The 17,039-nt window shown below is 36.0% G+C and overlaps 1 protein-coding gene across 50 annotated transcripts in view; it reads left to right on the plus strand.

Moving 5' to 3' along the window:
- LOC106881370 (kinesin-like protein KIF13A) overlaps positions 1-17,039 on the plus strand; it is a 692,738-nt gene that overhangs the window by 321,481 nt on the left and 354,218 nt on the right. For all 50 annotated transcript variants that reach the window (XM_089350407.1, XM_089350417.1, XM_089350419.1 and 47 more), the window contains one exon: positions 532-712. In XM_089350407.1, coding sequence (XP_089206533.1) covers positions 532-712 — 181 coding nt within the window. The remainder of the gene's footprint in view (positions 1-531; positions 713-17,039) is intronic.

Genomic DNA, 17,039 nt, shown 5'->3' on the forward strand with positions numbered 1-17,039 from the left:
GAGAAACAAGATTTGAACTTAGGATCTAGAGAAACAAAATTAAATGCAACAACTACAATACTTCATTTTCTCTTATTTTGTTTCATTTTATTTTCCAATTTGACATAAGCTATAAGATATATATATATTTCATATACATTGAAGACAAGGTATATATTTCAAAATATTTTGAAGATAGGATATATATGCTTCAGAATTTTTAAATAGTAAACATATTGAAAACTGCTTTTCTTTTTTTTTTCCTGTCTCCATAAAATGTAATATTGTAAGAATTCTAATTATTGTGCATGAACTTTATTGAAAATGTGAACTATAAAAGTGCAATGGCATAAATAAAATGGCTTCTTTATTATTAGAGATTATAGACAAAAAAGAAATTACATTTTCTATCTTACATCTATTAGCTTTCAGTTGCTTTTGATTTTTCTTTCAGAGATTTTTGTTTTGTTTTTATATATCTATGTGTGTATATGTGTTTGAAATACTTAGTTTTTTGTTCATCATTTTTTTTTGTTTTTTATCTGTCACTAGGTTCTGGCAAATCATATACTATGATGGGAACAGCAGACGAGAAAGGAATAATACCTCGTTTGTGTGATGCCCTTTTTGAGAAAATAGCCACAAATGATGACCCTGATTTGACCTACAAAGTGGAAGTATCATATATGGAAATATATAATGAGAAAGTTCATGATCTTCTGGATCCAAAAGGGTAAGTAAACAAAATGGAGGCTTATTTAATCAATTACTTTCCAATCCAGCATCAACTTAATCTGAAAGGGATTGTCTCCCCTACAATAGCTGCTGACCACTAGGGGGCAAACCATGTATATATTCTCTATTTGTTCTTCTATTATTATCATGTTTGATTTTAAAGGGTGGAGTCCTGCTTCTGTTTCATTGTTATGTTGTTGTGAACAAAAGCATAAGATTATTGATAATAATAGAAACGTTAATAACATACAATCAATGGCAGGATAGGTAAATAGATGCTAAGTGAAATAAAGAAGAGGAGGAAAAATACATAACATAGAAACAATTTCAAAAAATGTAACATTAAAGGTGTTTGTGGGCGTTTAGATTCTCACAGCATGTAAATGTATGGTGTTATATTTGTATAAGCAGCATGTTTGGCTTTGGGTTTGATATGAGAATCAGCGTACATGAAAGATTATTGCTAAATCCCTTGTTCTTCGTGTTTGTCATGGAAACATTGACATGGGAGTTCAGGCATGAGAGCTCGTCTATGTTAATGCCACTGCAATAATTAGATGAATCCATTAAGCCCAAAGATTGTATACAAGTTTGATCTCAAATCAAAGAGCCTTCACATCCCAAATTTTCCTGCAGTAAATATGACACTATGCTCCAAAGCACAGTGTCCAGTAAATGGCCTGTGTGCTGTTTTTGTGAGCGGTAGCAGTGGCGGTGATGGAAACTGTGCAATAACTGTCTTCTGACATTACTGCTGACATTGGTGGTAGAACTGCGGCTCAGTGAAGAAGACTGTACAGTAATTTGATTAGCTAGAAATAACAGTCAAATCTCTTTCAAACTACATCCTACTGTTGAAAAAAGAAAAATGAAGACAATGGATAATGCTGTCCTTGTTATATTGGATGGTCGTGGTTAGAATTCCTTTGATTATAGGTCTTATTAATCTAGGCTAATTTAAGGCTAAACAACAATCATTAAGTTAACAAATATTTTATTTAATGGCATACAAGACACCCTTTTTTTCCTCCAAATAAAATCTCAAAAAATCCATGCAGCTGGACCCCCCCCAAATTTTTTCTTGAATAATCCCTTCTGAAATTTGGTGCATCTAATATGCTTGTGCATCTTTTATGCCATCAAACCCAGAAATAAATCTGATGTGAAGAGTAAACTGAAACCCAAGTTTGAGTTCAAATGCAAAGCATATTCTAGAAACCTCTTACTATGTTGGTTGTTTACTATCTCAAATTGTATTGTAAATTGCATTGTAGTAATAGTAGCAGCAGATTAAACAGAAACCAGAATCACTTTACTGGAAACATTAACTCTTTGAAAGAGATATATAAACATTGTAAGAGTAAACATGATACAAGAACATTTACAGAAATAGATAAATATTCTATAAAGATATTAGTCAAACCTGTTGATAATGGGAAGACAGTTTTAGCATATATGTGTGTAATGTGTGTATGTTTACAAAGAAGTGGTTGACAGTGACTTTGAAGTGTCACTGAGGGTTAGCTTTATCAGATTGTCTGCTGAATCCAGCCCACAGTAAACTTTGAAGTCACTATCAACTTTTTCCCTGTTAAAAATATACTTAAATGTATTAAGTGATCAGTCAGTTAATATTTGGTTGGTTTTTATGTGTGAATACATAAAAATAATGCACATTATTTGGCTGTGTGAGTATCTTGTGTGTAATACTCACACACACACACACACACATGTAAAGGCAGAATGTAGAACAATGTTGGTGACTTGATCATTATAAGTATTTATAAATCACTTTCAAAAGAAACTTGACAATCTATTGAAAATATAAACACTGGTTAGTTGTTTATTGCTAAAACAAAGAACCATAAGCTGGTCACTTGCTTGTTGGCAACATATAAAACAGTGCAGACATCTATATATTATGTTCCTAGAAGATAAATAGCTCGATGCTTAATCTATTTATGTTGATGCAAATATATTCATATTAGTGAACAAAAGTATATTGAACATCAGAAGAAGATTGTCTCAAAACCCAACAGGGTGTATGTAGATAGACTATAAGGAAGGTGCTTCACACTATTGAATATTGAAAAGCCTTCTGTACAAATAAGGCAGCTCCACTAACATCAACAGTGAATCATAGGAAGTTGGTAGTGACAAAATAAAATAGTAGAACTATTACAGCCATCATTATCTTTTCATGTCTACTCTCCATACTGCTGTTATGGGTAGGATGGCTCCTCCTGGTCTGAGATAGTACTTACACAGTATACTGCCCAGTCAGGTGGGTTAGGGACCACATCTCACTTATATATGAGCATGGAGCTTTAATACTCTGATTATGCTATCTTTTAGGGAAATGGATTTAGGGAGGAAGAAAAAGAAGCTTCTATATTTAGAAATCAATGATTTAAGAAAAAAATAAAGGACAAACACATTAATTGCTGTTACAATGAATCTGCTATATAAGGAAGTAAAATAAGTTGAAGCAGGATGCAAGCGGTGATGTAGATTCACTCTAACTTTTAAGATATGATGTCAAGAAGAAATAATATAATAATATCTCATATATAATCATATTAGATGTTTCACATTTCTATTGTCATAAATTGGAAAATAAGGGAACTAAAAGACATATGAAGGAAAGCAAGTAAAATTATGGCAGATTGAATTTATAATTCATCACCTAAAATCTATTAACATTTGAAATACATATTTGTGATGCATTCCTGAAGAGAAAACTACAGTAATAAGATTTATGAAAATATCTTTTAAAATAGAAATATTTCAGACGAAGTTAAAATATTTTATCAGACATAAATTTAGTTAGATGTGAGTCTACAAGGGAAAGTGTATGCGGTCACTTGTTTTGTTTTATCTGTCTATACGGTGTCTAAACCTTTTACAGTGCTTACTGAGACTGGTGAAAGGGATGCAGGAAGATATCAACAGACTAGAGGTCTGACTCAAGTGCATACAACAGAGTGGAGTCTACTAAAGACCTCCTAAGGTGCCAGACAAAAAGCATATGACCAGTAGAAATAGCCAAGTCACTCTCAAATCACACTCATTTGTCTTAGGAAAAGAAAAGACACTTTGGATAATGTTATTGCATGTATCTCTAAAATGATAGGATTGTAATGTTTGAATGCCTTTAACCATAGGTCTGTTGGATCAGGATTCACTTGGAGATAAATAACAACCACATAATCATTAATGATTACTGAGTGTTGGGCAAACAGAAAAATCTGAAAAGAAAAAGTAAATGATATTGATAGTCTGGTATTCACATATCAGTCCTCCGAATGTGTGTTATCAAAATTGAGAAACCATGAATAATTTCGAAGTGGAGGGAAGGAAAGTATTTGTAAAGAATGGAATTTCAAACCATCCTTAGAATATTAACATTAGGAATGATAAAGTTGAAGTTCCTATAAAACTCTAATTCCTGATAATTTTACAGACGAAGGATTTCTTGGTTAAGAGAGCCAAGTCTGGCTTCCCATCCTTTCTGTTGCCCTTAATCTCATTGGCATTACGCTTATCTATTAGACAGTTTTCCTGTAACTTACAGCAAAGACTTTTATCTCCTTATGGAACTTATTTATGGAACATGTTTAGAGATATAACACAGTGCAGGTGGTGCTCCCAATAATCTGAAGACTAATTAAGATACAGTTACCACCTACAACTTAAAGAATTACTGATTAAAATGATGTGAAAATAAAAATTTAAAACAGAAAAAGGAAAAGAATTCACTTGGAACTCCCTTGGTTTGTGTGACATGGAGACACCTAAACTTGACAAAGTACTTCATGTATATACTAAATTCTCTGGGATTAACCTGACTCAGCAGTTCTCAACCAATTTTCGACTATGGACCTCTTTGATTCTTGTTTTATTTACTGGACACTTATCCATTCAATGTATACAAATCAAAAAAAAAAAATCCTATTATATTTTTGTAATTACATGTTATTAAGAATTGTATAAAAAAAATTAAAATATGCTGTGTATTGGAGAAGTATAAGCATTTTATTGCACATAAATTTTAACAAGAAAATCTTATATGGACTCCCAAGGGCCATATGGGCCCAGGTTGAAAACCACTGGACTAACCCAAAGACTGTGCATTCAATAAAGACTTGGACACAAAATACCTCTTTTTTTTACTTGGGTATTTTCAGTAGATTACTGTGTATACACTATATTTCATGCTTGAGCTTCTCCCTTCGTTTGTTTCTGTGAAGAGACATTGATACAGAAACCGAAAAAAGAAAAGAAAAAAAGTAAATAAGAAGTTACTACAATTAAAACAAAATTCCTTAATGCAAATGAACTTGTGTATAAAACAAAACTGAAAAAAAAATATTCAAGTATTTAATAACTCATTAAGGCTATTTTAAGACTCATGACTGACATAATATTTTAATACAATGGAAGCTTGCATCATACGGTGATGAACATTTTTCATGTGACAGCTTGTTTGTTTGTGTGAGTGGGTGTTTGGGTTTGTGTGTGTGTGTTTTAGTACATGTCTGTGTATGTTGCAGAGTTAGAACTTGGAGCTTTTTCATTCAATACGACAGGCACAATACCTTTTTGTACGTCCCCTCGAATCTACACTGAACACTTGTAAACAAATCAACTCCACGCATCATCATCATTGTTATTTGTGCATCCATTTTCTCCTTGATGGTCAGGGTAGGACAGGCAATCTTCTATGACTCAGGCCTATCCTCACAGCAATTCTTTTACAACATGCAAGGCTGTGCTTATTCTAAACACTTGGACTTGCATAGCTGTGCATGTGTGTAGATATACACATATGCACATGCATACTCATATGGCTGTGTGTATTTATACATACATGTATGTATGTATATGTGAAGGCATGTGGATTAATAGTTAGGGTGTTGCTCTTTCAGTTTCATGATTGTGGTTTCCATCCAGGACTGGGTGGCAATTCTAGATGGGGCAGCAATCCTGGACCAGACAGCGATTCTAGACTGGGATGTGTGTAATTTCCATGAGCAAAACACTTCACTTCATGTTACTTAAGTCCACTCAGCTGCAAAATGATCGCCAGTAAGCTAAGCCAAGCCTGATATGCTGAATTTGGTCTTCATTCACTTCAACACCTGACTTGTGGCACACCATGCACCTGTACAGGTAATGGCACTTTAAAGGAGGGTGTGAGCTAATGTGCAGCACAAGCATTTAATAACCATAATTCATCTGTGCAGGTTGTTCAGCAGGAGCTTGCTGAACCTTTACCTGTCATTTACAACAGTGAAACCAATAACAACTGGCATGAAAAAAAAAGAAACCAATGCACCAGTGTATTGCACAAAGGGTGAAATTGTTATATTTATTGCACCCATATTTCCCAAACATTTGTTTGTCACTGTCTGTACGTGAAGTACAGCAAACCAGATTCTGATCCATTAGATGAAAGGCAAAGTCAATGCCAACAGAATTTGAACTCAGGATGTAAAGGTGGGCAAAATGCTGCTAAGCACTTTGCTTGGTGTGCTAACAGTTCTGAAGGCTCAACACCTTAATAATAAAAGAAATAATAATAATAATAATCCTTTCTACTGGAGGCACAAGGCCTCAGATTTGGTTAGGAAGGGTACCATTCAATTACAATGACCCTAGTGTTTAACTGGTACTTAATTCATCAACCCCCGAAAGGTTGAAAGGCAAAGTCGACCTCGGCAGAATTTGAACTCAGAACGTAGCAGCAGATGAAATACCACTAAGCATTTTGCCCAGTGTGCTAACAATTCTGCCAGCGCAAATATATTGTGCATGTGTTTATATAGCAACCAAAAAAAAAAATCATCTCGAAATACAACAATAATAGAATAATAATCATCTTTTTAATGACATTAATTACTTGTCCCATCCTTGTTTCAAAGATTGTGGAGGCAATTCTAATAAGTCTCCATTGCTATATTGAATCACTTCTCCTTCTTGAAATAGATAAAATAATAATATTTTCTCTCAGTGGCTGAGCCAATGTGCAGCTGTTTTGGCCATATAGTTTTATAGTTACGAGTTTGATATGTAGCATTGCACCCACTGTGTTGTTGCTTTGTGAAACAAAGGTATGGAATATTTCGGATCTCAGGTAGCATAGAAAGTTCCACTCAGAAAGTCCACCATGAAAACCATAATTAAAAGATGCTTACAGTTTGAAATGCTTCCAACTTTTGAAACAGGTTCTCCAACAAAAATAATGTTGAAATTTTCAAAAAAGAAACAAAAGTTTCTCTTTTTTTCTTTTTAACATGGAAACTAGTTGTCAAACATTGACTAAACTAAAATTTTAGACAATAAAAAAAATGTTACAACATAACACATTACAATGAGTTATTGTTAGATTCCTATTGGTATTCCAAAATGTTTCTTTTTTCTTTTATGTGTCACTATTTATAGTCAGTCTAGACTTTTTTGTGTACATTCTGCCTAGACCTGTTCTGACGGCACATATTTGCATATTATCATCATCATCATCATCGTTCAACGTCCGTTTTCCATGCTCGCATGGGTTTGACTGTGGACTGGCAAGCCAGTAGGCTGCATCAGGCTCCAATCTGATCTGGTAATGTTTCTACAGCTGGATGTCCTTCCAAATGCCAACCACTCCAAGAGTGTAGTGGATGCTTTTTATGTGCCACTAGCACAGGAGCCAGTCAGGGGGCACTGGCATCGGCCACATTTGGATGGTGCTTTTTATGTGCCACTGGCACAGGAGCCAGTCAGAAGGCACTGGCATCGGTCACGTTCGGATGATGCTTTTTACATGTCACTGGCACAGGAGCCAGTCAGGCGGACCTGGCATTGACCACATTTGGATATACGTTTGTATAAACATGTGTTTGTATGTGTGTTTATATATATTTATGCATATATAAATGTGCTCATCTGTGTATATGTATAAAGTCGGGAAGACATGTGACTTAGTGGTAAGGGTATTCTTGATCTCTGAGCTTCCGAATAAATCAAATTAAGCAAGTTCAGTGTTCATCAATGCCTTGAACTAAAGGGAGCACACATATTGATTGTGAGATTGTAACATTCCATGAAATATTTTGCAATTAGTCTTTTTCCTCTCTATACTGCCATGTAATATGTAACTGAGGTTCAATATACCACACCTTGTGAGGAGTGAAACCCCTGAGCAGACAAGCAAATGGATTGGTTTTGAGATCCTCAATTAGGTTTTGGGAGGGGATGTGTAGATTACTGTTTTCTTGTCATATTATTTAAACTTAGAAGTGATGTTGTCTAGGCAAGAATAACTAGTATTGACATTCTGAGCCTTAAAAAAGCTTGTGGTATTTGTGTTCACGAAGACATGTAACTTAAGTACTAAGCCAAGTTACTTTCCTCTTCTTAACACAATTCAATACACAATGTATTGAGTGCTCTTTTCTTTTGATGTATAAAAGTGAATGTATTACATGAAGCAGGCTACATATATCAAAGTGAAGCACACTCAACATAAATGGTTAGCGACTTGCATTAATCAGAACTTGTCAGTTCATCTGTTTCTTCAAGTCTTATGGAATCCTTCCTTAAAACTTAGTATTAATCATCAGACACCTGTACAATTTCAACTAGTGATATGCTGTTGAAGTCAGAGAGGAAATTCTTTTCACTTTTATTTAGAGCTCTTAAAATTACTCTGTGAAAAATTTAGTTAGAACACAACTTATGGTCAAAGGGAGGTAACTAATTAAACCCTAATATTGCTGATGCAGAATGGATGTTTTAATTCCTAAATGAAAGAAATGTTTGATTGTAATTAAGCCTTTGAACTATAATAGCCATTTCTTCATTCAGATAAAATTCCACACAGCTCTTAAATTGTTAGTGGTTTTTGATAGAAAATGTTTCAGACTATATTAAATGGAAAATTGTTTAAAGATAAAGGCCTCACAAGAATGGCAATGACAGATGTGACCTATGCACATTATAAAAAAAAAAAAAAATTTTCAATAAAGAAAATTAAAAAAAAAAGAAACCGATCCTAATAAAAATTCACTGTAACCAGAGAAATACTTAGCTGAAGTGTTCACAGTATGTGTTCAGAGTATGTGAAGTGTTCACAGTATGTAAAACATGCAGATACATTTATGTCCTGCGACTGGACACAACTGCACTGAACAAAATATTGTATTTATGCATGTGGGTGAGGCACTGCGTGAATACATGCACATTTTAGCTTTGCATATTTTCTTACACTACACCAACAAAATCTATACAGCTTCTTTTGTTTTTCTTTTTCCTATTTTCCTACCAAGCTAATCTTTATTACCTTAGTCTTCATTTTGTTTCGTTTGGAATTGAGTATGGTCATTTTCCATAAGGGACATAACATCTTTGAATTACCAGTTACCTCCCTTCAGTCATAAATTGGGGAACATGACTGATTAACTAAATTTTCGTGAGAGTGATTTGAATGCCCTAAACAGATGTGAATTGAACTTTGTCTCTAAGCTCACCATCATATCACTGGTTTGATATTGTTTAGGTGTCTACACATTATCAAGTTGAAATGATGTGTAGATTTCATGAAGAAATAACTAGTACTTCCCTATTAAATAGGTACTTCCCTATTATCAACACCCAATTTTTTTATTTACTAAAGGATTAGTAAATGAACTATTACTTGCATTATAGGGTTGTAATAGAAGACCTGTGCCCTTTTGGAATAAGTGTCAATGGGCAAGGAATTGAGTGATTGTTTCTTACTCAGATAGAATTTTTAGTCTAAAACAATTAGTTTTATATATTTTTGCCCTCCAATTCCATCAGTAAACAAACAATTGGCTGTCAATAATAGGAGAGTACCACATATATCATCATCATCATCATCATCATCGTTTAACGTCCGCTTTCCATGCTAGCATGGGTTGGACGATTTGACTGAGGACTGGTGAAACCGGATGGCAACACCAGGCTCCAGTCTGATTTGGCAGAGTTTCTACAGCTGGATGCCCTTCCTAACGCCAACCACTCAGAGAGTGTAGTGGGTGCTTTTACGTGTCACCCGCACGAAAACGGCCACGCTCGAAATGGTGTCTTTTATGTGCCACCCGCACAAGCCAGTCCAGGGGCACTGGCAACGATCTCGCTCGAAAATCCTACAGGAGCCAGTCAGGCGGTACTGGCAACGGCCACGCTCAAAATGGTGCATCTCATGTGCCACCCGCACAAGAACCAGTCCAGGGGCACTGGCAACGATCTTACTTGGCTTGCCGGGTCTTCTCACGCACAGCCCATTTCCAAAGGTCTCGGTCCGTAGTCATCGCCTCGGTGAGGCCCAATGTACGAAGGTCTTGCCTCACCACCTCAGCCCAGGTCTTCCTGGGCCTACCTCTTCCACGGGTTCCCTCAACTGTTAGGGTGTGGCACTTTTTCACGCAGCTATCCTCCTCCATTCTCACCACATGTCCATACCAGCGCAATCGTCTCTCTTGCACGCCACAACTGATGCTTCTAATGTTCAGCTTTTCTCTCAAGATACTTACACTCTGACGGGTATTCACATTGACATTACACATCCAACGGAGCATACTGGCTTCATTCCTTGCGAGCTTACGTATGTCCTCAGCAGTTACAGCCCATGTTTCACTGCCATGTAGCATGGTTGTTCGTACGCATGCGTCATACAGTCTGCCTTTTACTCTGAGTGAGAGTCCCTTTGTCGCCAGCAGGGGTAAGAGCTCTCTAAACTTTGCCCAGGCTATTCTTATTCTTATTCTTATATATATATATATATATATATATATATATATATATATATAGACTTTCTCACTTCCCGAGCATTAAACTAATACATCTGTTTGTTGTTTACACACACACACACACATTCATTTTTATATCTTTCTCTGTGTTATCTTAAATTTGACAGATATATTATTGAGGTATTACCTTTTAGTCAGATACACGTGTCACTAATTCTTTCCTGTATTTTCTTTGGGTGGCTAGAGGGGTGGGGTTCTTTCAAGTAAAAAGCTTTGTACTCCACAAGTCTTTGAAGGTACCTATGTTTCAGTGATTTTTCAGAGAAGTGCAAATGTAAACACACACACTCACTTCTTATTTCAATTGCTGCCTACCAAAACTACTTATAAGGTTTTGGTCAGCTCAGGGCTACAGTAGAAGACACCTGCCACATATGTTGCACAGTGGGACTGAACCTGAAACCATGTGGTGTGTAAACAAAGTTCTTAACCCCACAGTCATGCTTGTGTCTGTGGGTGGACTGATTCACTGAAACATATCCACACACCATATTTGACTAGGATTGAATTATGAATTTTTATTTGTTTTATATCTATATATAGATACACACACACACACACACACACACACACACACACATATATAGCTGGAAAACTTGGAGGGTGGTTAAATGACTTTCTGAAAGATAGAAGCCAGGCAGTAGTGGCCGATGGAGCCACCTCAATGAAAACACAAATAGTGAGCGGTGTTCCACAGGGCACTGTCTTGGGACCACTGCTTTTCATAGTGGCCCTCTCAGATATGCCCTCAACTGCCCGGATAGCCACCCTTGCTAGCTACGCAGACGATATGAAAGTCTTGCAGAAAATACAGAACCCCAGCAATGTTGCACATCGACAGCAGGAGTTGGACTCAATTTACAGATGGGCTGAGAATAATGATATGAAGTTTAATGCTGAAAAATTCCAAGCCCTGTGCTACCAGCGTCCAAAACTGAATATGAAACTTACAGTGTACACTGGTTCACAGGGAATTACAATCCCAGAGCCTGAATTAGTGAGGGACCTGGGTATCGACATGTGTGATGATATCTCTTTCCAAGGATGGTGATAAAGTGCAGACGACTGACTGGATAGATCCTCAGAACATTCACAACCAGAGATAAGGAAACCATGATGGTCCTCTGGAGGACATTCATCCTCAGCCACCTGAAATACTGTTCCCAACTATGATCACCCAACAGTGTAAAAATTAACAGCAGACCTTGAAGCAATCCAGCAAAGCTTTGCAAAGAAGATCGTCTCTTTGCAACAGCTGAGCTACTGGGGAAGGCTGAAACAGCTAAGACTCTACTCCCTGGAGTCAAGGTGGAAGAGGTATGCAGTAATATATAACTGGAAGATCCTGGAAAGAATTGTACCAAATTTTAACATTGAAAGCTACACCAATGCCAGAACGGGTCGACACTGCACAGTGCAAAAGATCCCAGCAATGCCATCGCACTTCAGAACCAATTACTGCAACAGCCTGGGTTTCAGGGGCCCACAGCTTTTTAATATTCTCCCAAAAAGCCGAGGAACCTACACAAAGTAGATGTAGACGTTTCTAAATCAAAGCTGGACCTCTTCCTGTCGAGAGTCCCAGACGAACCCACCTCACGACAAGAGGTGCAAATGAGGGTAGCTTCATCAAACTCCATTCTACACCAAGTGCCACATATTAGAGGAGGATCTCAGTAATAACAGTGTAGCAACATGGTAGTGCTCCATCTTGGCCACAGCTCTGAGCTGAAACTACAAAAGAAAATATATAAACATATAATGCTGATCCCTATATGTTTATAATTATATATATATATATATATGTAGAAGCGCAATGGCCCAGTGGTTAGGGCAGCGGACTCACCGTCATAGGATCGCGATTTTGATTCCCAGACTGGGCGTTGTGAGTGTTTATTGAGCGAAAACACCTAAAGCGCTACGAGGCTCCGGCAGGGGGTGGTGGCGAACCCTGCTGTACTCTTTCACCACAACTTTCTCTCATTCTTTCTTCCTGTTTCTGTTGTACCTGTATTTCAAAGGGCCAGCCTTGTCACACTGTGTCACACTGAATATCCCCGAGAACTACGTTAAGGGTACATGTGTCTGTGGAGTACTCAGCCACTTGCACGTTAATTTCACGAGCAGGCTATTCCGTTGATCTGGTCAATTGGAAGCCTTGACGTCGTAAGCGACAGAGTGCCAACATAAGTAACATCATCATCATCATCATCGTTTAACGTCCGCTTTCCATGCTAGCATGCGTTGGACGATTTGACTCAGGGCTGGTGAAACCATATGGCTACACCAGGCTCCAATCTGATTTGGCAGAGTTTCTACAGCTGGATGCCCTTCCTAACGCCAACCACTCTGAGAGTGTAGTCGATGCTTTTACGTGTCACCCACACAAAGGCCAGTCAGGCGGTACTGGCAACGGCCACACTCAAAATGGTGCATTCCATGTGCCACCCGCACAAGAGCCAGTCCAGGGGCACTGGCAATGATCTCGCTGGAAAATCCCACAAAGGCCAGCCAGGCGGCAATGGCAACGGTCACGCTCAAAATGATGCATTTCATGTGTCACCCGCACGAGCCAGTCCAGGGGCACTGGCAACGATCTCGCTCGAAAATCCTACGTCGGCCCCGCACATGAGCCAGTTCAGCGGCACTGGCAACGATCTCGATATATATATATATATATATATACACATACATATATATATATAGATACATATATGTATATACACATATACATATATATATATATATACATATATATAGATATATGTATGTATATATACATATATATATATACATATATATAGATATATGTATGTATATACACCTATACATTTATATATATATATATACATATATATACATTTATATATATATATATACATATATAGACATATATTTAGATACATATGTATATACTCATATATATATATGTATGTATGTATTTACACATTTATATATATATATATGTATATACACACACATATATATATATATATATATATGCATATATATATATATATAGATATATATATGCATATATATATATATATATATATATAGATATATATGTATATATACATACATACATATATATATATATATGTGTGTGTGTGTGTGTGTGTATACACATACACATTTATATATATATATGCATGTCTGCTCTGATTTATTATCAGCTTCCTTCCTCCGCCGGTTTTTGCCCAGAAGACAAGCTTTATCCAATACTGACATAGGTATTTGTTCTTTTAATTTGAATCTTTTATTTTTCCTCATTTTTTATACAAAAACACCTCTGGATTTCTAATTTATTTTAAATTGCCAACCCAGTGGGAAATTCTGTTTCAGTAATTTAGATATGCTGCATCTAAAGATGTACTATTCCAAAGGTTATCGAGCTCGGCCACTCATTTTTACTTTTTATCAAATGTCATTGTGTCATGGAAACATATTCTCTTGAAGTATTTTCTTTTTCTTATTGATTTATCTGATTGTGGTATTCGCTTATGAATCCTTCTGATCTAAGTATTTCTGGGGGTTTTTTCCATTCATTTTTTGTTATGGATTCTAACAAATGAAATTCCAGTACACTGTTTCTTAAAAGAAAATATATAGTTTTTTTCTGGGGGTTTTTTTTTTTCTTCCTCCTTTCTAAATTTTTTTTATACCAAGCAAAAATACTTTTTCCTCAGATGTCCACTATGAAGTAAAAGCAAACATAAAAAAAGTTTTGTTCAGACTCTATTATAAGCTTGGATGTTCTTTGTGATATTCAAAGTTTAGATACAGTAGTTCATGCTTTTTAATCTAAGTTAGAAAGGACCACATTGTCGCAACAGTATAATGATTGGATTTCCATCAATGCAGCTTTATAAACATTGATCTTGGGGTTGAGATTCTGAATTAGGAATAATGATTTAGATCTATAAAGGAAAAGACATGAGAATCTTTGCCATTCATGGTTTTTCCAAAGAGCCTTAGTTGTAACAACACAAATGAATTAAATGAGTTTTAACTGGGCTTCAAAAGTAGGTCATAGATTCGATTTGATGAGACCTTTCTGTCGCACAGCAATTTCACTTGACTCTCTTGAAAGATGGAATGAATGTTGCAAATACTTTGTTTTGCCTTACTAGATATGCATGCACTTATACACCACACACACACAATCAACATCATCATAATTCTTATATTTATATAACATTATCCTTTCCAGTATGGAGTGCAAGAGTCTACAGTATGTTTTATATCTATATATATGTAGATATGTAGATATAAGAATAATGTAACACGAGGATGGAAGATACCAGGCTTTAATAGCAAATCACAACATTTGTGACTGCACTGGGTACCAGCTTTAAATTGCTGAGTTTACATTTATAAACCACTGTATAAGGTTATTCTTTAGAATTACTATATAATTGAATATTTTTTAAGTAACAACTGTGTGAATGCATCATTGGGTGGAATGCAATCAAACACTGTGTGTGTGTGTGTGTGTTGAAGGGGTTGAATACACCTAGGGTAACAATAGGTGGAAAGGTAAATGAGTTGGGAGTGCCTAAGTGGAGGAGGTATGAGATTAGTTGGTTCTGAGTAGCAGAAGACAGCATGTCCGTAAGTGATTGAATTCTAGTCAGTTGAGCAGCATTTTTATGGAAGCAGCCTGGAGTGTCTCTGCATAGCCCGGCACTGTCCCTGTTGTGGGGAATTGTAAGTCTTTAGAAAATTGCAATGGATATGATTGGCATTAGGAAGGGCATCCAGCCTTAGAAAGCATGCTTAAACAGATGACTAGGGCCTCATGCAGCCAGCTCCTGTCAAACCATCCAACCCATGCCAGCATAGAAAACAGACATTAAATGATGTTGATGATGATCACACACACACTTGAGAAAGAGAAGGGAAAAGAGAGGAAATATATTTATTCGTTCGTGTTTAAACCCCAGATGGTCCCTGATCAAAAGTGTTCAAGCTGTAACTGTCCTTTCTTCCCTATGTACATCATGACTCATACACTGTTCACTTTCCTGACTTTTGCACATAATTCTACATACTGTTCATGCACCTTTGATGAGGTGTAGTGCACCTGAGCAGCACCATACACAATAATTTCATTATTATTATTATCTTAAGTATCTATACTTATATTATGCTATGTTGTTTCTTTTTCTAAGGCAGTGGAGTGGGATTTTAGGAAGATTTGACTACTATTTCTAGCAAATTGGGTTACCATGTAGTCTCTTGTTGGTTCATTTTATGTGATGATGTTTTATCAGGTGTACTCAATATCAGGCTGATTAATTCTGAAGTGCTAACAAAAAATATAGTCACTTAGCTACTTTAAGTATATTATTTTCTTCGATTTTTACTGGCAGAAATGGTAATGCACTTGGAGAATTGTCTTAAACTCCTCTTTATGTCTAGACTTATAAGTGTTGGTTCAACTAGCTGTATAGATTGACAGAAATAATTTGATGTATTACTGAAAGAAAAAGGGAAAAAATAAAAAAGATCCAGAATTTACAGGAATTTTACACTTAGATTCAAACTATGCTGAAGTGCAAGAGAACTAAATAATTTGCTAAGTACTAAAATTATTTCGCTGATTAGCCAATTTGAACTTAATGGTCATCTTAGTAATACCACACTAATCTTTTTAATTAGCAGTGATTCTTCTTTCTAACAACACTTTTTGTTTCTCAATTAAACTTTGAAAGAATGAACTAAGCAGCATATTCTGAATAAAGGCAATGGAATCTTCGCAATCTTGTATTTTTTGTTATTCTAAATTATCTTTCGTTCCCTTTCTCTCCCTAAACTTTGTCCTGTGATAATCACTCCAAGAAATATTTGAATGAAATTTCAAAATATTAAGTGTGTAATGTATTTCGTGTGTGATATATTCTAAGATTTTTATACAAATATTCAGAACTTCTAAGTCCGCAAAAAAATTTAAATTCATTAAAAGTACTTGTCAATTTATGTTATTCTGTAACTTAGACAAACTAATTATTTTCACAAATTTGCATATATTAACTCCTTTGTGATTAGAAATTGTTCTCTTAAGTTTCAATATAATCAAAAGTTTTGAGATGTTTAGTAAAACTTTAACTTTATATATTGGTGTATAACATGACCTGTTTGGTTTTGTTGGTAGTCTCTTGAGTCTAAGAAAGACGGTTCCATAATTTCTTGCTGAATAGCCTACACAGATGATGTGTTTATTGTAGTCAAATCTTTGTTCCGTACGTAAGCTCATTCTCTCCATCAAATTGACGTTGCCTGCACAGTTTCAGAGTGTGCTACATGTCTGATGTCAAAGTGATGGTAGAGCAACATGAAATGAAGTGCTTTGCTCAAGAATACAACACACTGCCTTGTCCTGGAATTGCAACCATGATCTTGTGATTATGAGTGCAACACCCTTACCACTTGGTCACACACCCTCACTGATCAATTAATTATATTATTGGATTGTCCAGAAAGTTCATGCCGATTTTTAAA

The sequence above is a fragment of the Octopus bimaculoides genome, chromosome 4, assembly GCF_046866305.1.
Source record: "Octopus bimaculoides isolate indiv1 chromosome 4, ASM4686630v1, whole genome shotgun sequence".
In the NCBI taxonomy this organism is placed as follows: domain Eukaryota; kingdom Metazoa; phylum Mollusca; class Cephalopoda; order Octopoda; family Octopodidae; genus Octopus; species Octopus bimaculoides.